Raw genomic sequence first — 26,498 nt, 5'->3', positions numbered from 1 at the left:
TTCTTGCCACCACATTGGAAGGATTGTGCTCGAATCCCTGGCCAGTTTCATCTGCATTTCAAATGACATCACTATTGTGTAGTAAAATAAAATTAACGTTACCAATTTTCTTGCACCTGATGCGCATTTCGACAATACATGTCTCTTCTGTGATGCTCGTGGCCAAACTATTTGAAATCCAAAGCTTATATACCTCAGGGTCATTGGTGGTGCTCCACATTGGAGGCAGATCCGGAAGACGAGAGAGCCTCGTTTCGGATCTGCCGGCAGTCGATAACTAGAGCCAGAATAACCTACAAGTGCTGATCTAGCCGACCCAGATAATATCAGAGATAACCGTCGTAGTTGTACTTGCAAGTAACCACGGTAAGTTTAGAGAAACTTACATTGGCGCTGCGAGCATTCGTTTTCGAACAAATTCACTCGGGGAGTCGAATTCTACATCGAAATTGAAAATTTCAAGGGGCCAAAACAGCACCTCCATTTTATTTTTAGGGATCCCTGACAGGTCACCTATTTTCAGTTTTCGCTAACCATAGCTTTGCTAGGTTAGTTTTATTGGGAGGGAAAAGTTAAAGCACCGGGAAGGGAACCTTGTGTGGTTAAGTTTCAGTCACCGTTTGTTATTTTTGAGGGATTTTTTCATACTTGGCCGTTTGCGGAGCCCTTGTAGGAACAAGTGTGAACCCCTTACTCGTTCTGCAAAACCCTTGTAGGGAATTTTGTAAACCCCAATCCATTTCCGCCGCGTATTGCACTCAGTTGACCTACGCAGTTCAACTTCCATTTGCAACCCAAATTTGCAAATCTTCCAGTTGTCAAAACAGAAAGAAGAAATTGTAAGTGTCAATTTAAACAACCCACACACATACACTTGCCCTTTACATACATACCTCTGGGGTCAACTTATAAGCTTGATCCCCAGTTAAAAAGTTGTTGTTGTAAAACCATACAAAACAGTTTGATAGTATAAACACCCCTTTTCAGTAGATACCCTTGCCTAAGCCCTAATTTAATCCTAAATTGTTTATTGTTTATTTATTGTGTTTCCATTAAAGTGTAACCATGGCTAGAGTCCACATAAACTCTGCCACTTTTGAGGAATTGTTATCAATTCCAGGGGTAGGGGCAAAAATTGCGGCAAAAATTTGGGAATTGAGGGAGGATAAAGGAATTCTGGAGTTGGAGGACCTACGGGAGGTTCCTTATATGAGAATAACTGAGGCAGCTCTGGAATCTATGGATTTTAGTACCTCTCTGCCACCCAACAGGGGGTCTAATAAATTTTGCAAAGAGGAGATGGGGCATCAGGAGAAGGTGCAAAGGATCGATAGCCTCATACAGGCAAGGGGTAGGGGGCAAACTGAGTATCCCAGTCAATCAGGAGAAACACCCAGAGCCAGGGAGTCAGTGTCCACATCTCCATCCCAGCATCTCAACTTCCAAGATGGTGGGGAACTTAACCGGGGGTTCAGGGAAGACATGGGAACCCACCAGGACCAATGGAACAGGCCCATGGGTGCTTATGGGGGTCCAAGAGATTACAGGTATGAAGGGGAAACACCTCGGTCTAGATATAACAATGCCGGGGATACAGGAAGGGGAAGAGGGGGTTTTCAAAACCAGTATATTGATAATGAGGGTCCAAGGCTCAGAGATGCCCAGCCGGAGAGTGAGGCTCCGGCATCAAGGCACACCAGTAGCATGGGGTACCCCACAGGGTCAGGGGAACCGAGACGGGGATATGGGGACCAGAGAAGCTCTCGTCGGGATGCATATGACCACCAGGGGAACATGGGAGGGTCAGATAACCAAAGACAGAGGGGGTCTATGGGGGTTAGACCTCCCATCCTACAAAAGAGCTTAAAGTATGATGGGAAAACTAATTGGCAGGCTTTCTATGCCAAATTTTCCCGATTATGCCAGGTTAGTGGGTGGTCTTCAGGGGAGTGCAAGGATCAATTGTGCTGGTCCCTTGATGGGAAACCCAGTGAGTTTTATGCCTTGCTCGTGGAAAGAAGGCATGACTTGTCTTATGAAGACTTGGTGAGTAAGTTGGCCAAACGATTTGGGTTCAATGAGTTGCCAGAAACAGCCCAAGTCCAATTTAACATTGCCAGGCAGGGTGGGGATGAAACCTTAGAGGACTGGGCCGACAGGGTCCAATCACTCGCCACAAAAGCCTTCCGTCACCTTCCTGAAGATCACATGTACCAGCAAGCCATCATGAGATTGTGTCAGGGGGCCTCAGATAAGGAGGGGGGAATGTTGGCCTCCAATGCCAAACCAAAGAGTATTGAGGAGGCAGTGGATAAAATTCGTTGGCACCAACATAACCACCAAGCCATATATGGCCGTAGTGCCCGAAAAGAAGTAAAAAGTGTAAGTCTTGAGATCAGAGGCAGGGGTGGGGATCACTATACTGTATGTTCCACATCAGGACCAGTCTCCAATAATGCCCCTTCCAAAATTATCCCCAAAGAACATTCTCCTAAAGATGTCCAGGATTTGAAGGACCAATTTCATGCCTTCAAGGGGGAGGTAAGTGGGACTCTGGGCAATATCATGTCTGAAATACAAAAGCTATCTTTTGCTGTCCGCAATAATGCTAGGCCCCCATCCAGAAGCCCCTCTCCTCGTGCCGGTAATGGTGGTTGTTTCCATTGTGGGGAGGCAGGCCACTTTAAAAGGGAATGCCCAAAGTTTCAAAGGTCTAATTCTCCTCGACCTGGGGGAAAAAAGGTAACCTTCCAGGACAACAAGGGTCCGTTAAACTCCAACGGGTCGACTCAAGAGGTCTGAGTCTGGCCCCTAAACCACGGAGTATAAAGGACCTCGTGATAAGCCATAACCCACCTTACTTAACTAAGGAGGGTACTATCAGTCAAATAGAAATGATACCGGAGGAAATAATTTCCCCACTTGTGCAGGAATGCCTAGAGGAACCGTCCCATCCCGAGGAACTAGGGGTCATTAAATCACTACCTCCCGTCCCACCAGACCCCACGTCCACCAAGGAGAAAGACATAGCTCAAACAGCAAAACCAATAGAGGGGCCTAAGAGGGAACCCATCAGTCTCATAGTCCCGGACATGTCTGAATCGGGGTCACAAGACGAAGAGTCGGGGGAGGAAGGGGAACAAACACTGTGTGATAGCTCAACCAGTGATGGGGAGGGGGACTTGGTGACAGAGGGGAAAGAGAAATGATAACCATAAGTCAGTTAACGGGGGGTACTATGTATCGGGTGCCTGTGGTAGTCCAGGGTCACAGGGTCGCTGCTGTTGTAGACACAGCAGCTCAGGTTACCCTAATATCCGAGGAAATGTACAAAGGTTTAAAGGAGCCACCTCCTATTCTTAAGGAAGTGGTAATGAACACTGCAGGAAAGGGCCTACAAATGAATGGGTTTGTTGCTGGGCCTTTTTATATTAAGTTGGGGAACCAAGAATTCACATGGGACATATATGTAGCACCAATTGGAGATCAGATGCTTTTGGGAATAGACTTCTTAAGGAAGCAGGGCATATCGCTTGACTTGCATAGGAATCAATTGTCCATTCACGGGGAGGTCATCCAAATGTCATGGGGTCAGGCCAGTTCATTGCCCCAAACAACTGAGGTACGGGCGGGAAAGAATCATACAGTCCCAGCCAATTCAGTCCAAAGAGTCATGGGAGTGTTGGCCAAACCCATGGGTCGAGAATACATCATTGAGGCAAAGGCTGAGGGCTGTTTGCTCATACCCAGAACCTTACATGATGTAGGTCAAGATCCGGTGTTGTGTCTGATAAACCTCACCGATAGTCCCCTGGTGATCTCAAAAGGGGATCTACTAGCCCAAGCTCAGGAAGTCGACATGGGGGAACCCCCGGGCCCTAAAGTGTGCAAGATGGGGGTTGCTGGAGATGTTAAGGAAAAATTGTTGCCCCAACACTTACAAGAGATGTTCACTAGGTCCTGTGAGGATTTGTCTAAGGGGGAGGAGGAGACCTTGTGTTCCCTGTTACAGGAATTTCAGGATGTCTTTGCTAGCAGTGACTTAGACCTGGGCCATTTCACGGCCTTGGAACATGGCAATGACACCGGGAATCACCCCCCCCCCATTAAACAGCGAATGCGGCGCACACCCTTAGGTTTTGCCCAAGAAGAGGAGGCTCATTTGGAAAAAATGTTACAATCTGGGGTAATTCAGCCATCCGTATCGGAGTGGGCTTCTGCCCCAGTCCTCATAAGGAAAAGGGATGGTAGCGTTAGGTGGTGCGTGGACTATAGGAGGGTCAATGGGGCCTGTTCCCGCCAAATCTTTGCACTCCCCTTAGTAGAAGAGTGCCTAGACACCCTAGCAGGAAATGTGTGGTACTCCAAGTTGGATGCCAATTCGGCGTATTGGCAAGTCAAAATAAAAGAGGAGGACCGGCCAAAAACGGCTTTTATCACCAAATATGGGCTGTTTGAGTTTGCACGCATGGCTTTCGGGCTATGCAATGCCACATACGCCCGGGTCATAAGCCTTGTACTCCGGGGGTTAACATGGCGGGTAGTGTTGGCTTTTTTGGATGACATATTAGTCTTGGGAAGGGATTTTGGGGACCACTTGGCAAACCTGAGGGTGGTATTTGAAAGGTTTAGGACGTACGGGCTCAAACTAAAACCCAGGAAGTGCGATTTATTTAGGAAAAAGGTAGAATTTTTAGGGAGGGTGGTAGGTCCCGAAGGGATGGAAATTGGGCCGGGATATGTAAAAGATGTAAAAAACTGGCCAAAACCCCGGAACTCAAAGGAAGTAGAACGGTTTTTGGGATTCGCAAACTATCACAGGGCCTTTATAAAAGACTATACTAATATAGCCTTACCCCTTCAAGCCTTAACCGGAAAACGCCCCTATTTCTGGGGAAACGAGCAACAACAGTCTTTCGATAGACTCAGGGAAGCCATGGTGTCAGCCCCTGTTCTGTCATTACCCAATGCCACTGATCCTTTTATCTTAGACACGGATGCTTCCGACAAGGCTATTGGGGCAGAATTATTGCAGGTCCAGGGGGGACAGGAACGGGCCACGTCCTATGCTAGCTTTACCCTAACCCCAGAACAGCAGAAATATTGTACGACCCGAAAGGAGCTGTTAGCCATTGTCAGGTTCACCAGGCTATTCAGACATTACTTGCTGGGGCGGAGGTTTACGGTTCGAACAGATCATAGTAGCCTCACTTGGTTAACGAATTTCAAGGAACCCCAGGGACAATTAGCCCGGTGGCTGGAAGAAATCAATCAGTTTGATATGGAAATCAAACACCGGCCAGGGGCTAAACATCCTAATGCAGACGCTTTGTCTCGATTGCCTCAATACGGACCGTGTCCTGAGTTTCAAGTAGACAAGGTTCTAGCAAATTTGCCCTGTGGGGGATGTACCTACTGTGCCCGAGCTCAACAAAATTGGGGACAGTTCACAGAAAATGTTGATGATACCATACCCTTGGCAAAGAGACCCTATGGTAGTACACAACCCAAAGACACACGAGAACCAGTGGTGCAAATATCCCGGGTGTCTGTGTCAAAGAGGGGGGACGAATTAGCCATATGGTCAGAGGGGGAGGGTGACATCTGGGTGCAGGAAGTAGGAGGGAACCTAGGGGTTAACTTGGGATACAGTCAGGAAGAGTTAAAAGAAAACCAAAGTAAGGACCCAGACTTAAAATTGGTGGTTCAATGGAGGAAAACAAAAGGGGAACCCTCTGAGGAGGAAATCTTCCTTAGCGGTCCCGCCCCCAAGTACTACTGGTTAAATCGGGAATTATTTGTCCTCAGTGGGGATAATATACTGTACAGGAAGGGGGTGAAAGGAGAGGCAGATAGGGTGGTCATTCCCCAAGTATCAAGGAAGGAACTCATGGAGTTGTGTCACGATATTCCTGTAGCAGGCCACCAAGGGGGGGACCGAACCTACCAAAGGATCAAGCCAAGGTATTATTGGAGAGGGATGAAGAAAGAGATTGAACAGTATGTAGCAAGTTGTGCTTTGTGTAGCCAAAACAAAAAGGCTACTCGCCCAAACCGTCACCCTATGGTGAAACATCACGCCGGGGCACCAATGGAAAGGGTTCATCTAGATTTTGTGGGGCCCCTCCCAAAAACAGAACGAGGAAATGAACATATCCTCATGATGATCGATCAGTTTACCAAATGGGTAGAATGTGTCCCTCTCCCCGCCCAGGGCGCAGAACTAACCGCCCGTACGGCAGTGAATGAGTTCTTCTCCCGTTTCGGGAGTCCCTTTCAGGTATTCACTGATCAGGGGAGGAACTTTGAATCCCATCTGTTTAAAGCCATGTGTGACCTGCTTCAAATACACAAAAGTAGAACCACCCCATACCGCCCCTCCTCCAATGGTCAAGTAGAGCGTTGCAATCGAACGCTGATGGCCTCAGTGCGGTGCTTTGTGGGAAAAAATCTAAAGTCCTGGGATCTATTCCTTCCGCAATTAGCTGGTGCGTTCCGTGCTTCAGTCAGTAGAAGCACCGGGTTTACTCCTAATCATCTCATGTTGGGCAGAGAAGTCAATCAACCTGCTGAGTTGATGTTCAGGGGGCCACAGGGGGAGGAAATTCAGGATAGAGAAAAATATGTTTCAGACTTAGAGGAGGCCATCCAAGGGGCACACGAGCTGGCCAGGGCCAATCTAAAAACGGCACAAGAACGCCTCAAAAGGGATTACGATCTCAAGGTGGTAGTCAAAAGGTTTAAGGTGGGGGATCTAGTGTATCAATTGGACACGGCCACCATCAAGGGAAAATGTCGGAAACTGACACCATCTTGGAAGGGCCCTGGGGTGGTGGTGGAAAGTGTCACTCCATATCTTTACAGGGTCAAAATGAAAACAGCAATGGTGGTGGTGGCCCATCATGACCGGATTAAGTTGTGTAAAGATAGGGAGGTCCCAAATTGGTGTAAAAAACTACAAGCCCAAGTTTTAAGTAGAAATTGGAAGGAAATAGAGGAGTTGGAACCCAAGGGAAAAAGGGGTAAAAACATTTATTGCTCATGCCGGGGACCAGATGATGGGGGTCTCATGATTAGATGTGACGAGTGCAGGGAATGGTTCCATGGACGATGCGTGGACATCACTCCTGAGGAGGCGGACAGAATGGACGCCTATCAGTGTCCTGGATGTTCGGTCTCCACAGAGGTGCACGTGTCCAGGATCTCCCTGCACTCTAAGGTAAATCTATTTCAGATGAATAACCAGAACAGTATTGACAAAACAGGGGATGGAAGCCAGCCACCTTCTCCAGAGCAGGCCTCCGTCACAGAGGAACTGGTAGTGTGTGTGTCGGAGGAGGAGCTGAGGCAGCTGGACCCTGAGGTCCAGGGGAGCCCAGGGGCTGCCTTAGAGGTATGTGGGGGGTCCGAAGGGGGGTCTGAAGGGGGAGGTGAAGAAGACAAAGAAGAAGAGGAAGTCGAGGAGCAACAAGAAGAGCAGAGCTGCCAAGAAGAAGGCCACGGCAGCAACCTCACCTCTCCTGACAACCTCACCTCAGGGGGTGGCTCAGGGTCAGGAGGTGTGTCGGGGCCAGTCTGGCTCCCCAGCTTCCGGTGAGGTGGCAACACCTCACTATGGAGTTCAGGGTGAAGCAGTTGGTACTGGACTGTCTTGTCCAGTTTCTGGCTGTGAAACCCGGGGACCAGGCCTGGAAGGGCACATTCTCGCGTAGCACGTGGCAGAGGTGTTCCGTGACCCGGTAGTCTCCGACCCAGGGTTAGCCCGGGTGCGCCTCACATCGCTGAGCACACTCTTCAGGGCCCTGGGGGGGGGGGGGGGGGGGGGGCTGCTGTTGGGGACCCCATCCATTGGGTGATAAGCCAGCTGGAGACTGTGGGGCTGACTCCAGAGGACTTGACCGCTGAGTGGGGAGCCATGGCAGCAGTGTGCCAATTGGCGCAGTGGGAGGTTCCGCAAACCTTCACACTGTCGCCAATAAACTCACCTGCAGTCCTTATGCATTGGAGGGAGCAGGTGGAGTTGATGGCTCTACTACAGGGAAATCAGCGTCGGGCCTTTCTGGGGAAGGTTAACCTAAGCTCCAGTGAGCTGTCCCCGGCGAGCTCCTCTAGTGAGCAGGGGAGTCCACCAGCCAAGGCAGGAGTTTTTAGCAGGCTGGGGGCTCCGGTTTGCACACAGGGGACTCCCAGGCCCATGGGGCAGGTTGGGGCGTTCATTTCCACGGGGCCCTCTCACAGGTCCATTCCCTCCCTCATGTCCCTCCCCACCCGGCCTGTACCCTCCCTCATGTCTCTCCCACGTCCTGGTCCCAGCAGGTCACTTCCGAGTCTAGGGTCAAGAGGCTCATCCTCATCTGTGGGGGCACAGGGATCAAAGTACCCTGGGAGTCCCTCAGGGAGTAGGGGAGTGGAGTCCCAATTGTGCAGGGATCTTCCGGAGGCATTTGACAGTCATATGCATCTGGATAGGTCCCTGACCAAGATGGGGCTGCCTTCTCGGACATCTCTGGGTGATTTCCTAAGGGTGCGGTTGGACCCTGTCCCTGTGGATCCAGTCAAGCTGGCTGGAGGGGTTGCAGTTTTCTGTGACCCGAAGACTTGGCCCAGTTTGCCTTTGAGGCTGGAGCCAGGGTGGGTTGGAGCAGTGGGAATCCACCCAAAGAGTGCTGGGCAGTTTGAGGACGCCACTCAGCACCGGTTCCACCAACTGGTGTCTCACTCCAGTGTGTCCGCCCTTGGAGAGGTGGGAGTGGATTTTACTGTGGAGGAAAAACTACACGCCCGGCAGATATCGACCTTGCGATGGGCACTCCAGTCCTGCCGCTTTGACCAGCCTGTGGTCTTGCACATTCGGGGTGGCAGACTGGATAGGGTTCACGCCCGAGCCCATCGCGAGGTCTTAGAGGTTCTGAAGAGCGTGGTAGTTAATCCGCTACAGCTGATTCATCTCCACTGTTTCCAGGGGGGGGATTGCTCAGGTGCGGGAGTGGCAGGACTCATACCGCAATGCTTACTTCGGGTTTGGGATGGGTGTCAGGTCCTTTAACTCTGAGCAGAAGGAGGCCTTGAGGTCGGTGCCCCCATACAGGATTCTCTTGGAGAGTGATGCCCCTTACTTCCCCCCACCGAATGCACGGCATGGCCACCCTCATTACCTTTATGAGGTGGCAAAGGTGGTGGGGACAGTGAGGGCAGACTCACCGAGGGAAATTGTACGGGTGGCCCACCTCAATGGTAGCCGTCTGTACGGAGTTAACCCGTAGGTGGGCAACTCCCAATATATGTACATAGCAACAGAAAGGCCCGTTGGCCAGTTACAATTGTTAGATAAATTAGTTATAGCCAGTTGGCTTCCAGTAAATGAATTTACAGCCCGTTGGCTCCTAAATTAACCATAGTTATAGCCAGTTGGCTCTTAGTAATGAATTTGAGGGCCCGTTGGCCAAAAGGGAAGGATGTGTATATGCGTAATCCTGGGGTGTGTGTCATGGGGATCCCGAGGGTGAGGGGAATGGGGGGTGACCAACTGTAGTTCAGTCTCCATAGGGCATGGGTGGGGGCGGGTCTACTGTGTTTCTGATCCCGTTTTTAGTATATTCCCTACGATTTCCTTAGCATGATCTTTTGTTTTTACCCGGGGGTTACTCCTTTTGTACAAAGTTGGGGGGAGTGTAGTACCTCAGGGTCATTGGTGGTGCTCCACATTGGAGGCAGATCCGGAAGACGAGAGAGCCTCGTTTCGGATCTGCCGGCAGTCGATAACTAGAGCCAGAATAACCTACAAGTGCTGATCTAGCCGACCCAGAGAATATCAGAGATAACCGTCGTAGTTGTACTTGCAAGTAACCACGGTAAGTTTAGAGAAACTTACAAAGATGAAGAGCTAATATCCAAAAGGTCAAAGAAGTATAGCAAAGTCCGTGAAGGAATCAGAGCTTTAATAACACAAAAATCCGTATTTTCATGCCAGTACCAAAGAGTGAATAAAGTGAGACAACCAAGTTAATTAAATGTCATGTAAAGCTGTCTACAATACTTTGTGCAATTTTAAAATGAGCCAAATATAACGTATGGCAACTTATTGGATACAAACGTTACAAAGGTTTGAAAGGTACAATTTCACTTCTTAGTTTCCTATTTCATGGTTTGATATCCAGAAGAGGAAGAGCAGTAAGTTTATCCACATGTAGATACAAGAAGATATAGATTCACTGTAATTCAAATATGTAGGAGGATTTCTGTGTAGGAACAGTATTTTTTTTTCTTTACTTGAACGCAACTCTTTGTTATCGTTAGAGACAAGACTTACTTGTTATACGCATGTGGTTGAATTACTGAAAATGTTATTTGAAAGCGTTCTATGCTAAAGACATTTAACTTTGAAAAAAAATATAATGTGCATACCTTGTGACTGCCTGTAAAGATCGTGGTTAATTACGCATTAAAGAACCAATGCCTCTGTCATTGTAAAGTGCTATGATATTCTTCGACTTCAAAACGGAACAATGGGGTGACCAATATTGTGACGTACAACATGCAATGTCCATAGGAACAACCTATATTATCTGGTTTATAATTCATAAGCGATTCATATATTTTTAATTGAATTCCATCAGGCTGACATACTAACTATACCAAATGAAGCTTTCCTACCCAGCAAAGAAGACTTCTCTCAACTTAACCAGAAATACAACATTTTAATTCAAAGGGTTCTTGTTGAGAACATAATACAGTTGAAAGAATGCAAGGAATTTGTAATTTATCATATACCACATCAATTTTCAAAAGAATCCAGAAAAAAATGTTCTGTGGTAAGTTCCAAGTGTAAAGTTCTTTAAACCAATTTTAATTCGAACAGATGTTCAGTTTATCAGCATTAGAAAACTGTGCTACTACTTAGTATTTTCTATATTTTACGGGGAAAATTTAATTCCTTGTTTGACATATACTATTTTTTTTCTTTTACTTCCAATTTTGCCCGCTATACCCGTTTTCATTGGTCGAAATGCAAAAGGTTCGCCGCACAGAGTTAATGAAATATCGTTTTAAAACAAAAGCGTTAACAAGATTAATATAGATAAACTATTCATATTTACCTGAACTAAATTTAGTTTATACGCCAAAGTCTCTTGTACGTTCATGTATTTCACATTCATTTTTTTTATGGAAATATTCTTTATCAAGCACAAAAATGTCGGTATTTACCTAAGAAACTAAAACAAACCTTCAATAGACTTATCAAGAAGGGATATAATTACGATACTGTTGTCAGGTCATTGAAGATTGCTTAGTTTGGCGTTAATATTCATTCACTTATAGTGAAATAGATTGATTGGCTTTTATTACGATTCAAATGATATGTATCTGAAGGTCTCTTTAAAATAAATTTTAATTTAGGTTCTTAACTTCAGTGATTCACATTTGAAAACTTATATGTAAGTTAGAGAGTACATGTATAATATGATGATTATATCTTCAGGAAATAGCCATCACGTCATGTAATCATGTTATATGCAACAGTGTAACTGTAAGAATGCATGATTTCAGTGCAACAAACTTCGGTCATGTTGGTAAAAAATGAAATGACAATGTATGTCAAAAATATGTGTATTATACAACCTTCTGATCACGGTGTTCTGCGAAGAACGCCACTGTTGCTTGCAGATAGCAAAGGCTCTCGTCTTGAGAGGGAAATCTAACCAACAAACATAATACATCAACGCATTCAATTTCGCTGTAAATCTGGTGCAAAAACACATGAATGCACAAACTGGTTAAGACACCATATTGAACAAGAAATCCAAACCCATGGTGACATTAACATATACATTTGGGCTGCTACTTGTGATCTTACCACACAAAATCGTGTAATATTGCATATATTGCAGTATGTTCTTCACAGAAATATAACTGTACAACACTTTTTCTCAGTAAAACAAACCTCATATTAAATGGTTGTCTACCCCTTATGTATAAACATATAACAGAGGTTAGTTCAGGCATAACACTAACTTCAGTAACCTGGCATTATATTCTACAAAAAAGGATGGCGACAACGTGTCTGATTTGTCAATAGGGTATAACTTTTTAAGTTGGCAGATGCAGAAGCTATTGCATATTCAGACAGTTGGTATGCTGGTCAAGTGCAGGAAATAAAAGATGATAGTTTAGCGAAAGTCAAATGTCATGCTTTTGGAACTGTAAGAAGATTTCTTCCCTCTCTAAATATAGTCATTGAAGATTTGGTGTAAACTCATGCCTTTTTGACTGAAATCCCTTAAAATTCAAACAAAATTCAACACATTTTGAAATGTGCAACTACTATTACCATCGTGTATTGACATGATTGGCTTGTGTATAGACATTTCTTATTTACCCAGGCATAGAAACCATGTCATTCTTTCAAATTATGATATTTCCTAGAACTTTCAGTAAAGCAAACATTCTAGTCTGTAATGTTGATGAACAAAATTTTAAGTCCGTCTGCTAAGAACTTTTTGTGACAGATCAGTGATGTTGTTTTTTAATCAAGTTACATTGATATCAGATTGATGGTTCAGTGACTTCTGATTATACATCAATCTAATAATTGTTTATGTTTTTTTCTGCTTTATTAAGTTTGATAGGATTAAATCCCAGAAATGTTGAAATGTCAGAAACTATGCTTAAATTAAATTAAAAAAAAAACCCTTGCAACAAATTTTTGAGGGTCCGCAGGTGGCCTGTTGCTAGGAAAAATTTCTGTCCCTATCCAGATACACTTACTTTGGCAAGGCCAGTACGAGGAATCTAGTGATTTGCATACTCTGCAGTACAGTGGACGCCAGCATCGATACAGAAAATTCGCTTTAAAGATAATAATTACAAGAGGTTCAACTAGATTATTTTTCAGCTCTCTGTACTATCCACCTAGAATTTCTCATGAAGTATAACAACAATAAGACCGTCCACCAGTAGTGGCATCGACCCAGTGGTGTAAATAGTTATCAAGGTACCAGGATTTTAATTTAGTACGCCAGACGCGCGTGTCGTCTACATAAGACTCGCATTAAAGTCGCCAATAAGTATAAATGGTGAGGGTAACTGATCAGTGAGGTGTTTGAGTTTTGCTTTATCTATAATTGAATTGGGTGGAATATATATCGAACATAATGTAATTGTTTTGTCTAATGATAAACGAATTGCAACTGCTTGTAGATCCGTTGTGAGTTGGACTGTGCTATGAATGACGCTGTCCTTCACAAAAATGGATGATCCGCCAGCAGCACGTTCATCTACCTTAGAAAATGTGCTATACATGTTGTATCCTTTTAAAGATACATTGTCACTTTCTTTTAGATGAGATTCTTGAAGACAAAATGCAATAGGTAAAAAAGACTGAACTAGAAGTGTTAACTCGAGAAGATTTATTTTAAGACCTCAGCAATTCCATTGGATAATATTAGTCATTATTTAATAAAAGAAGGGCTAATGCTGTCGAGTTTGCCAGCATTCTTATTTCGTTCACCCTGAGATCGTGATCTTTCGGGTGGCGAAACACTTTCGATTTCCATTTCAGTTTCATCGACAAGTGTAGAAAATCTGTTGTGCGTGGAGAGTCGTCGATCTCCAGGACCACACACAGCTGGTTTTACTCCGCCTCGACCTCGAATCAGAAGACTTCTGAAAGGATGTATTTACTGGCTTCTTTTGGACATCCTTCTTTTCTGGAGAACGAAGAGGAGATGGGGCTCTGTTAGACTTTGTACTGGACGAAGAAGATAACTTCTTGGATGCAGATGAAGAAAGACTATTTGAGGTGGAAGAATCATCTATGTCACTGGGAAGATCCCAGACAGATTCACCGCTCCAATTGTGAATTTCCACTGTTTCTTTTTTTATTTAATTTCTTTTTCTCATTTTTTTTTGGTGACGATAGTGAGCTCTGTAGGGAAGATTGAGTTGACTGAGTACTGGTTTTGGAAGATTTTCATGGAATTAATATTTTATCGGTAGGTTCTGTTTCAACAGGCAGCATTTTTAAATTATCCGCATCAATTGGCCAAGTCATGCGAATTTGTGTATTCTCGTGACTTAATGAGCGGACAACTTTGCTGGCGTACGATGGTCTGTTTGAAACAAGGAGATCATTCGAAACAGATTCTATATGTTTCTTTGTTTGAATTTAAATATTTTTTTCTTAAAGGTAAACAGGGCATTCATCACAGTTTACACATTTAGAAGATTCAGAGTTACAGTTTGTTCCCTCGTGTACTTCGTCAGAACACTTGAAGCATCTCTGCTTACCACGACATTGTTTGCTTCCATGACCAAACTTGGTTAGGGATAAACATGTCAACTCCGATTCCGAAGCAGCCTAAAGTAATAGATGGAGGAGGAGTTGGAGTTCTAAAGGTCAAAAGGTATATATTTAAATTATATTTCCATTCTTTTTAATTTGAAATCTAATAACATCAGTTACACCTTGGCTTGAAAGTTCCTCACCGATTTCTTCCACGGTGAGGTCACCAAAGTATTGACCTCTGTCTCGAATGATCACCTTACAGATGTTCAAACTGTTATGAGGAGAGGCAGAAACAGGAAAGTTTGATATTGTAGACATTGTAAGTAAATTTGTTGATTGACTTTTGTTGGAACATTCAACCAACAAATTGCCATTTTTGAAACTTTTTTAACAGTACCAGCAACGCTTTGAATTTGTTTGTGAATTACAAAGGGCGATATTTTTGAAATTGGTTTTTCTTCTGTTCCTTTTATTACAATAAATCTGGGCCAACTGTCATCTCCCCGACAGGGCTCTGAATCATCACATTTTTTATGTATTAAAGCTGATTTAGAGGGTTTGTTTTGTTGTGCCATATAAGAGGAGAGTGATTCACCATTCTTGTCATCCACCCACCTCGGAGTGCCTACAAGGGCGATGCTGTGTTTCCGTGGCGAACCGGGATCAAGTGCTAATGCTGAAAACGAGCTCCAAATATAATGTAGCTGGTCCTCAAAATCAGCACCCAAGATCCACTGCGGAAAGCACCAGATGTTCCAAGAATAGTATACTCAAGCAGAGCGTATCCATCAAGCGAAAAGAAAAGCGTACCACTTGATTGACCCATGAGCCATCGCCTTCTTCAGTTATCCGTAAAAAAAATAGCTTAATGTAAATTATTGTGCATAATATGAAAATTGTTACAAGAAAGCTTTTTGTTGAGGATTAACTGAAGGGCTCGACATGACCAGCCGATTGATCGAACCGGGTCCATCCGACCTCCCGTTTAGATGATTTCGAAGCCAAAGCAGCTTATTGAACTATAGTCTCGTCCGTCCGGGTATTTTCTGACCGTAAGGAGTCTGGCTATAGTCCTCATCCACAAGGATCTCGTCAACCACCGACACGGTTATCAACCCACGGCAAACGGGTTGGAGAGCCTATTTTATTCAAAACATCGGGCATCTCACGATGTTTGGATCAGTTTTAGTCTGGTCTCTACCCTTCGACCTGTCCAGCATGGGTAACCCTTCCAGGAGACAAAGCTCCAGCTCGCATAGCTCTTGGGTTCAGTGAGACACGCTAGCCCTCCGACCACGGCAATGATAGCGAACCACCGAAGGGAGAAATCAAATAAACAAGAAACAGTAAAATAGACAGTTGGGTCGATGAATTTATCTTGGATCTTCCAAGTGACATAGATGATTCTTCCACCTCAAATGGTCTTCTTTCATCTGTATCTATGAAGTTTTCTTCTTCGTCCACTACAAAGTCTATTAGAGCCCCATCTAATAATAGTCCATAAAGGCAACAGTAGTATACCGCTGTTCAAACTCATTAATCCATGGTAAAAAGAAAAATCGGGGTAACAAACTAAAACCGAAGGAAACGCATTAAATATAAGAGGAGAACATCGACACAACACTTAAATGTAACACACAAAAACGGACCAAGCACCAGAAAAATTCCCACAAGCATAACACAGATAACATCAAAACTAAATACATAAATTTGGGATAGACAAGTACCGTGACAAATCTTATCGGAATGTCAGTTTACACTAAGAAAATAAACGACGCAACGCTAAAATGTATTACACAGAAACGAACAGTAATATAAAAATGGCCATATCCCTGACTTGGCACAGGACATGTTTTACAGGAAAAAATGGTGGGTTGGATCTGGTTTTGTGGCATGCCAAACCTCGCACTTTGATGGCAATGTAAAATATAACATTGAAATGACAACATAATATTACAAGACGCATTAGACAAATAAACACATGATAAATAGATAACAAAAAGAATCAGGTTTAAAATTAAGTACCTCAAAAAACGCGCCTTGTCAACACAAAACTCACCATTGACGCCCAAATATTAAAGATCGAATGTGAAAAAGAGTACACAGTTGTACAGCACTGAAGACCAAAAGTTGAAAGGGTTGTGTCAAATACGGGTACTTATAAAGTGAGAAACGGAATCGAAACGAAACGAAATACAACGAAACAAAACAAAATGGAAAATCAAGAAACGAAATGAATCTGACCCTTATGTTATGCAATTGTGTGGTGCTGTTGATGTAGTCATCATTTTTAAAACCACGTTATAACAGTATCTATACTATTAAACATTGTTTCAACGTTAAGTGCCTGCTGGGCTTGCAGCATGTGAAGATTATTTAGATTTGTTATTTACGGGTACTTATAAAGTGAGAAACGGAATCGAAACGAAACGAAACGAAATATAACGAAACGAAACGAAATGAAAAAATGAAGAAACGAAACGAAACGAAATGGAAAATGAAGAAACGAAATACAACGAAATAGGCCTATATATAATATATCTTTTACATTGTTATAGGAAGTTAGGATTTTGATTTTAAAAAGGTGGTGTAATTAATTGGTCTTTTTTATTCCAAGTTCCGAGGTTTCATGTCCAAGTTAAGGGGGCTACCATTTGATTTTTTTTTGGGGGGGGGGGGGGGGAGGGCTATGATGAAATAAAAAAAAAACCTGCAGGACAGGGATTTGAGTATAAAAAAGGCAAGACAGGATTGTTTAGTAAAAAAGAAGGCAGGATGAGCAACTGGGCAAAAAAAACGGGATAAATTTATATAAAAAAGGCAGGACCAAATATAGTGAAAAATAAAAAGGTAGGACAGAGATTACAACTAAATAAAATGCAGGACAAAAAAAATCATCCTAGCCCATAAAAATCAAATGGTATCTCCCTAAGTTTGAATTGGCGAAGTTGTATTTGACAAGACATTAAAAATGTGAAATGCTAACGGCTGACGAGTAGCCATAACGAAACCTAAATTGAACTGAAAAAGAGATCTGAGGTGAACGTTCTGTGTTACTCCCTTTTTTACCAAACATGAATTTGAATGGAGATTTAAATTTGGAATGTTTTTCTCCTGGGTTGGAGACCCCTTCAATCTTTTGAAAATTACTGGATCCGCTGCTGACGTCGATGAGAAAGAAAATCAACATACCTAGATGGTCAGAAAGAGTCCACCATGTTTTAAGTGATTAACAAATATCTACATCGTGTTGCAAGCTGATTATCTCAATATTGAAACATCTTACTGACAGCAATTCGGACTTGTGTGTAGATTAAACCAATATCTTTGGTTAAGTTGCTTTCAAACTGAACCATGAAATCATTACTTTTGAGTGTAGTTACTTTTGAAAGTAGTTTAGTCCGACATATAGACAACGTTCTGTTCATCAGACTAGATTACTCTAAAGGGCGGGTGGATTCGTTTGAATTGTTTTACATTTATTATTTCGGGCCTTTTATAGCTGACTATGCGGTACGGTCTTTGTTCATTGTTGAAGGCCGTACGGTGACCTATATTTGTTAATAACTGTGTCATTGGGTCTCTTGTTGTCTTATTGGCAATCTCACCACATCTTTTTTGTATGTACAAAATCATTCCTTTCCCTGAAATCTAGTAGAACAATTGCTTAAAGTATCTCTGAAACAAACTCAGTGACATGACAAAAATTGGACTTTGACCAATGAACCATGAAAATCAGGTCAAGGTCAGATGACATTTTTTAAACGGCAATTTTCATCTTATTAGCATCATATAAACCAAATTATTGATAAATTACACCCCTTATAATGAACTATAGAAATGGGGTCCAAGTCAGATGATACCTGTTATTTGAATACAGCAAATATAGTGCACCTAATGCTTAAAATATAGGCGATATGGATTTGACCACGAAAACCTAACACTGACGTGCATGCAGATTTTACAAGATACTTAATTGTGTATATTTTGTATGCATGCACCTGTCATGGATTATTTAGGAGCCTGTTGTTCATGTGGTTGTTGTAGTTCATATGTGTTTTCTGTTTCTCGTTTTGTATATATTGTATTGTGTCGCGGATCATACATATTCTGAAGTGTTATCGCGTCTTTTTCATAGAGTTAATATTTTATAGCGTCTTTTTATTTTATAATGTTTAACTTCTGTCTAAGGTTAGGTTGAAAGTTGCAAGCCTGTTAAACTGTTTAAACCAGATGCATATTCAATACTACTGTCAGTAACCTGTTGTTCAGTGGTTGGTGTGGTTCATAGGGGTTTCTCGTTTTCTATATTTTGATTTACTTGTTTAAAGTTTGTTTTCAATGGCAATTTTGGGGTCTTATATGTAGCTTTCTGTTTAGTGTTAGCAAAGAATCTGTGTTCAAGTCGATGTTCATTGAACTGTTAACTTAAAATGCATTGACACATTCCCCATTTCCATTCTCAATTTTATTTTTTACAGAGTTTGTCTTTAGTGCCGTGTGGAGGCAGTAGAGTGCCTTCCCGTGCTCCAGGTTTATGCTCTTATAATATACTAGAGTATGGAGTGTGTGTCCGAGCGAGAACTGCTGTAGTTCATTACTTTAGGAATGTTTATCAAAAAGTAGTATTTCGCTATTCAGCCCCATTCTACTAATTGGTCAGCCATCAGTCCTACCCTGATATACACTATCTTTTTCGGGTAATTAATACTGATAGCGTTTGACATTTTCAGCTAACAAATTTATCACTTTTACTTAACTTAATTATTGTATGCTGGTTCATATTCTGGACGCCAATCTTTGTTCCTTTATTATGTAATTCACTAACAAAACAATTATGAAGCTAAGAAACGGAAAAATACTAAATACTAAACTTGTTCAAAGGGTATCTACACGTCTCAATCTTCAAAATCGGTTATCTAAAAATACTAAAAGTCGTGGTTACCCTTCTAACGATAAGTGTCATGCCAAAAAATGACTTACATGTCCCCGTCTTTCCACCAACAATGCGGTATGGTCCACGTTTAATGGTCGCACATTTTCTTTAAATTTTGAAACTGATATTACTTGAAAAACAAACAGTATTATTTATTTACTCACATGAAACAAACCGGGATGTGGTATTCAGTACGTAGGAGAAACTGGAAGATATTTATCAAAACGCACTCAAAAACATCTGTATCGTTTTAAGACCTAATAAATTCAAAAGTATCATTTACCAACACCTTAAGAAGCACAACCATCCTTTTAAATATTTAGCAGTTCAACCTTTAGAAGTAGTAAATAAGCAGCCTGGTGAATCGCATTCAAAGTTTGTACGATCACGGAAAATAATTGAATTAAATTGTATTAAAAAATTACAGACAGTTTATCCTCTCGGTCTAAATGATAATATCATGGGAATTGGTAATATATCTAGAACCAATTCCGTTAACATTTTGGATATTGTTTCCAAAACTGGTCGTAAAAACCGTTCTCACGGTTGTAGAACAAATCGCAATCAAAGAAAATTTCGGGCCAATCGTACCAATATTTCGGACCTAATTTCTATTTGAAAAAACAACGGCAGACATTATCTGTTAACAAAACTCTGTTCGTTACCGGTTAATAAGTTAAATAAAATTTTGGAGGATTGCAACACAATTTCATATAGCAGTCCTAAGTATGAAATTGTTCAAATTATTATGGCATATTGTTATTCTAAATTATTTCCCAAAATTGATCGCCCTGAAGATCATAAATTTTTTTTTATTAAAATTAAGTATGTCAATAAAGGCTTTGATTTTGTAAATATTGCCGGTATATTTAACGACCATTCTGTTAAAGAACAAATTCCTGGATATTTTGACAATACTGAACTACCTCTTATTTGTTATATTTACAAGAAATCTACCCGGAAATTTGTGTTTAATTATAGTCAATTGTGTAAAGATGTTAATATCAGTGAAAATACACCTACTTCATGTAATTGCAGTAATTCCGAATATATTTATGGACCCATTTCCCATGTTATAACAGGAGATCTTAACATCGTTCAAGACCGAGAGCTAAAATCATTTCTCAGTAAAGGACCTAAATATCGTCCCCCGTCAATTATTAATTGGAATGAGTGTCGTAATATCATCCACGACTCACTCCATACTTACTGTATGAAATGGATAAAACGGGAAAAAGCTGACAAAAAATCTTTGGACTCTTTTTTTAATTCAGTAATGAAGATAGTTGATATACGTATTCAACATTTTAAAGAACATTTTACTATTAACAATAACCACAATAAACCTATTTATCGTATCAAACATAAACTAAAAGAACTAGCCAAGGAATTTGTTTTTGTCCCGGCCGATAAAGCTGCTAATAATATTATTATTGTTTGACGTAAATTTTACATTGAGGTTCTGAAAAAGGAAATCACCAATTCACCAACATTCCAACTGACTCCATTTTCAGAAAACGAAATCTGTAACAAACATAAACTTTTAGCCACCGCTTTACAAGCAGAGCCAAATACAATGAAAGTCCCAACTATGTATTGGCTTCCGAAGCTACACAAAACCCCTTACAAATATAGATTTATTTCGTCTCCAAGCCATTGTTCAACTACTAAATTGTCTATTATTCTTACCAGCACACTTGGTACAATTAAAAACCTTATAATAAAATTGTTCAAATAAGGCCTTCGCAAATAGTGGAATAAATTACTTTTGAAGTGTCAAGAACTCGTTGGAAGTACTTGATAAATTGCATGCGTATATTGGTGATTTTGAATCTGTTCAAAGTTTTGATTTTTCTACCCTGTATACCACATTGCCTCACATTCTCATTAAGAAAAAAATCACACATCTAATTAAATGGGCATTCAAAAAATCAGAATGTGAATATATATGTTCAAACTCTTTTAGGTCATTTTTTAGTAGCAATAAACAAAAAAACTATGTTAATTGGACATGCTTTGATACTATATATGCCCTGGAATTTTTACTAGATAACATTTGTGTTCGCTTTGGGGATTCCGTATATCGTCAGATTATCGGAATTCCAATGGGGACTAACTGTGCACCACTTATTGCGGACCTCTTTTTGTATTGTTACGAGTTACAATTTATGACAAAAATAAGCAAAGACCCATCAAAACAACATCTGATAAACAAATTTAATAATACTTTTAGATATTTGGATGATATTTTGGCTATCAATAATGACGACTTCAGTATGTATATTAATGAAATTTATCCTGGTGAACTTACTTTAAATAAAGCTAATACTAACAATGACCACTGCCCTTTCCTCGATCTTGATATCTATATCACTAACGGAAAGCAGAATACTAAAATTTATGATAAAAGGGATGATTTTTCATTTCCTATCGTTAATTATCCGTTTTTAGATGGTGACGTTCCCTTGTCACCATCTTACGGTGTTTATATATCTCAACTTGTACGATTCGCTCGTGTATGTAACAATATTTTAGATTTTAACTAGAGAAATTTATGTATTACTGAAAAATTATTACACCAGGGTTTTCGATATCACAAACTAGTCAAAACATTTACTTAATTTTATCATCGGTATAAAGACATCATTCGTAAATATAGCTCAACATGCAGACTTTTTATACGTTCAGGTATTTCACATCCAATTTTTTATGGAAATATTCTTTATAAAGCACAAAGGTGTCAGTATTCACCTCATAAACTTACAAAACCTTTGAATAGACTTATTAAGAAGGGATATAATTACGATACTGTTGTCAAGTCATTAAAGATTGCATATTTTGGCGTTAATATTGATAAGGTCTTTGCGTCGGAACTAAACACATTTATTCTAAAAACAGTTGTTGGCATGACACGGGTTATGTTCTTCTCATATATGTTATGATGGTATGATACTAAACCCCTTACGGGAAGGATTGTGCCTGATGTTCATATGATGAAATCATAATCTTTCAGTCAGTTTAATTGAAGTCTGGAGCTGGCATGTCAGTTAACTGCTAGTAGTCTGTTGTTATTTATGTATTAATTTTCTTTGGTTACATCTTCTGACATCAGACTCGGACTTCTATTGAACTGCATTTTAATGTGCGTATTGTTATGCATTTACTTTTCTACACTGGTTAGAGGTATAGGGGGAGGGTTGAGATCTCACAAACATGTTTAACCCCGCCGCATTTTTGCGCCTGTCCCAAGTCAGGAGCCTCTGGCCTTTGTTAGTCTTGTATTATTTTAATTTTAGTTTCTTGTGTACAATTTGGAAATTAGCATGGCGTTCATTATCACTGAACTAGTATATATTTGTTTAGGGGCCAACTGAAGGACGCCTCCGGGTGCGGGAATTTCTCGCTACATTGAAGACCTGTTGGTGACCTGCTGCTGTTGTGTTTTTTTTTTATTTTGGTCGGGTTGTTGTCTCTTTGACACATTCCCCATTTCCATTCTCAATTTTATTGCGACTTGGATGGAGAGTTGTCTCATTGGCACTCAAACCACATCTTAATTATAGCGTTGGTTTCCTGTTTAAATAGTTTTACATTGATCATTTTTGACCCTTTATATCATGTTCGGTGATTGTTCATGAGTTCGTATTGAAAGGCCGTACTCTGACCTATAATTGCTAAGTTAAACTACACTGTGGCTTGGATAAGAGTTGTCTCATTCGCACTCATACAACATTTTCTGTTTAAAATCAAAATCCTAACCTCCTATAACAATGTAAAAGATATATTTTATATAGGCCTATTTCGTTTATTTCGTTGTATTTCGTTTCTTCATTTTCCATTTCGTTTCGTTTCTTCATTTTTTCATTTCGTTTCGTTTCGTTGTATTTCGTTGCGTTTCGTTGTATTTCGTTTCGTTTCGTTTCGATTCCGTTTCTCACTTTATAAGTACCCGAATCAATGGGGGGGGGGGGGGGGGCTATGTTTTTATTCTACTTTTTTTTGTCGCCTTCGGCGAAGAACAATCTATTTTTTTTAGCGACAAACCGAAAACATTTTTTTCTTTCAATTTTAGCATTACATATAGTGGCAAAACGTTATAAAGAAATGATAGAGGAATTAATTGTGGTCTCAGGCGCACTTGACGGAAGAAACGTATGTCATTGACCCATAAGTGTCAATTATTTTTTCTACGTCACACAGGTATTGGAAAATATATTTGTCGTTTATAGTGTGAAAAAAATGATACAACCACTATGTTCTGTCAATTATCTTTCGATTAGTTAATCCGCCCCAAGTGCACTTGAAAAGAGCTAAAGTCCCAGAACATAACTCATATGTTGGGTCAATCCTCCATTCATAGCACAACTAGTTAGGCAAATTTAAGTTGCATTTCATTACTCATTTAAAACGGAATAAGTTGCATGTTTTTACCAATTTGGTATTCACTGACCAGTACTTTTGTCCTCCTCAATATAATACAAATGTTCATCTTCAACTATGAAATTTTTCTGTGTTATTTTCCGAATTCTTCTTTTTTATGCATCATTTGTTTCTTTTGGGTACTTTTTTTCTAGAATGTAATTAAATATTTTCCTATACTCCACAGGGTCCATATTGGATGTTTTCACTTTTTATTATTGTATTATCTGTATAATGCTTGTTTTATAATGTACATTAATAATAACTTTAAACTCACTAATGACAATGCTCAGTTTTAAAGATAAGCTGTATAACCAGTGGAACAAATTTCACAGACTAGGAACTTATTTCACCAGGTAAGGAACACATTTCATAGAATAGGAACTTATTCCACAATGTAAGGAACCCAGAACTTATTTCACCAGGTAAACTGTGGAACTTATTTCATAGAGATGGAACAAATTATTCAGAAATTGTCTATTAAAAAAGTTCTCCCAGAACATATTTCATGTGAAATTAGTTCCACTGGAACTTTTATCACAGGAACAAATTTTGGCTCACATACCCTTCAGAGAGAGAAAAATACTTCTTCCGAATGTGGGTACTTATTAAAATGTCAATTTTAGATTAATGAATAACAATAAATTAGAACTTATACCGATATTTTACTTTGCATCAATTCTCAATTCATCTTTTTACTTGTTTGGTATTTTATATGAGCGTTACTGACGAGTCTTATGTACACGAAACGCACGTCTGGCGATCTAAATTATAATTCTGGTACCTTTGATATCCTTTTCTCCAAATGGAACTTTGTGTGACTGGTTGAAAAACCAACGGAACTTTTCAACCAGTCACACAAAGTTCCGTTGGAACTTTTGGGCTAGTTCGTAAGTAATGGTTTAGACTTATTTGCCAAAGAGGTTCTTTGTAACTAGTTGATAAGTTCCTTTTGACTTTTGTTATCAGTATATTGGTTCCCCTTTAAAAGGACCAATTATAATATTTTGTGCTTAATACATAAAATATGGGACAAAGGGTAGGCATCTTTTCGGGTGAAATGGTTAAGGACTCTATAATCTATACAGAATCTCCAAGTCTGGTCCCTTTTCCTACAGCGTTCGACTGGGGAACTCCAGGGACTATTAATGTGCCCTATTATGCTCTTTCATGTCATATTTTAACATTTTGTCAATTTCTTGACTAATTATGTCTTTCCAGACAAGAGCAACTCTCCTAGAGGGAATTCGGATGGCCCTGGCTTCACCAGTATCTGAAGTTTGCTTAACAATGTCCGTGCGACTCAAGTTTCCTTCCCAAGAAAATTTCAAACGATCTGAATATTCAATTATACAAGATCTGTAATGAAAGAAATTGGTTTAAAGTTATACAATGTAGTCAATACTTGGCATCTTCAATACTGGCTAATTCTTCAAACACTTTAACGATCATCTTTTTCGAAGAAAACGGCGAAACATACAAATATCTTTAATAGCTTCATTACAGAAAGTACATTTATCTGATTGTTTTACCTTAATTTTAAATAAAAATTCATTTGTGCCTATGATTCTGTGCACCATTCTGTACTGGAACCAATGAAGTTTAGAGCTTTTTGTGATGTCGAAAGACATATTATGCACTTTTTTCCAATCAATTTTTTTTTTTTTATCTTAAAGACCATTTATCTTCACACGTAGGCCTAGTATTACTTTTTTCTAAGAAAATATTATACATATCTTTTGATCCTTTAACTGAAAAAAAAATGTTCTAATATTATTTGGTAGAACTGGTCCATGAACTTTATAAAGATTTTCTATAGAGATATTATGTTTAAGTGAATTTTGATATGATTTTATTGCTGATATAACTCCATTATAAACTAGAAAGTTAGATTTAATTTCATAAATTTTTTTCCATTGTTCAAACGACATTAATTTACCCTCATTATCTACCAGATCATTAATTAACAAAATACCGTTATCAGCCCAGTCTGCATAGAACACAGATCTGCTGCCTATCTTAATATTTTCATTATTCCAAAGTGAAACTGTTAAAAATTCTTCTTCATTTTTTGGTTTAAGTTTATTTTGCATTTCTGTCCATGTTTTAAAAACATCTTTCCAAAAGGGGTTTTTACATTTGTTTGGTGGGCCTAGAAATACTAGATCTTCAATATTAATATTTTCTGTGCTTTCTATTAGTTTTTTGAGTTTTGTATTGTTTTTTAGCAACCGTCGGACCCACGTTAATTTTAACCCTTTTATATATTCTTCAATATCTAACATTTTCAGCCCCCCAAATTTATGTTCCAGACATAATATTTTTCTTTTTATCTTGTCAGGATGTTTTCCCAAATAAATGAATATAGTGTACGAATAAGTTGTTTAAGAGTAGTATTACATGGTGTTGGTAATGTTAGAAATAGATGATTTAATTTTGAAATAATTAGTGTCTTGATAATTGTTATCTTTCCCAATGGAGTAAGTGTTTGTCTAGACCAAATATTGATTATATTTCCAATTTCTTTTATTTTAGGATAATAGTTCAAAGATTCCATTTCTTGCAAATTGACAGAAAAGTTTATTCCTAATAGGGTAAACCTACTGGAACCCCATTCCAATCCCCACTTTACACACATGGTATCTTGACTATATTTTTTCTTTCCTATCCATACCACCTTAGTTTTGTCTAAGTTCATACGGAGACCAGACATTTCACCATATTTATGTAACAAGCGGAGAGATGCGTCAAGGGACTCTGATGTACCGTCAAGAATAATTGACGTGTCATCAGCATATTGAGAGATCAAATATTCAGTGTCATCTATTTTAATTCCCTTTATTTCTTTATTTTTTCTAA

At 40.2% G+C, this 26,498-nt stretch overlaps 2 protein-coding genes across 2 annotated transcripts; both read left to right on the top strand.

The window, feature by feature from the left end:
* Positions 1 to 352: 352 nt before the first annotated feature.
* LOC139494159 (uncharacterized) lies at positions 353 to 2,802 on the top strand. The gene has a single exon (XM_071282333.1). It carries the CDS (start codon positions 1,066 to 1,068, stop codon positions 2,800 to 2,802), a length of 1,737 nt encoding a protein of 578 aa, XP_071138434.1. The 5' UTR covers positions 353 to 1,065.
* A 5,113-nt stretch (positions 2,803 to 7,915) lies between these two features.
* Positions 7,916 to 13,858, top strand: LOC139494158 (uncharacterized). Its single transcript, XM_071282332.1, has 3 exons — positions 7,916 to 8,920; positions 11,480 to 11,570; positions 13,713 to 13,858. Exons 1-3 carry the CDS (start codon positions 7,916 to 7,918, stop codon positions 13,856 to 13,858), a joined length of 1,242 nt encoding a protein of 413 aa, XP_071138433.1.
* Positions 13,859 to 26,498: the final 12,640 nt, after the last annotated feature.

The sequence above is a fragment of the Mytilus edulis genome, chromosome 11, assembly GCF_963676685.1.
Source record: "Mytilus edulis chromosome 11, xbMytEdul2.2, whole genome shotgun sequence".
Lineage (NCBI taxonomy): Eukaryota > Metazoa > Mollusca > Bivalvia > Mytilida > Mytilidae > Mytilus > Mytilus edulis.
Note: the sequence above shows the minus strand (reverse complement) of the source record. Positions and strands in the feature narration are given on the sequence as shown.

Bases quoted from the DNA above. Each gene is read 5' to 3' on its own strand.
- LOC139494158 (XM_071282332.1), top strand. From the start codon at position 7,916: ATGGCAGCAGTGTGCCAATTGGCGCAGTGGGAGGTTCCGCAAACCTTC. The intron at 8,921-11,479 runs GTAGTTAATCCG...TTATATCTTCAG, and splicing joins TAGAGGTTCTGAAGAGCGTG to GAAATAGCCATCACGTCATG. The intron at 11,571-13,712 runs GTAAAAAATGAA...TCTTTTCTGGAG, and splicing joins AACAAACTTCGGTCATGTTG to AACGAAGAGGAGATGGGGCT.
- LOC139494159 (XM_071282333.1), top strand. From the start codon at position 1,066: ATGGCTAGAGTCCACATAAACTCTGCCACTTTTGAGGAATTGTTATCA.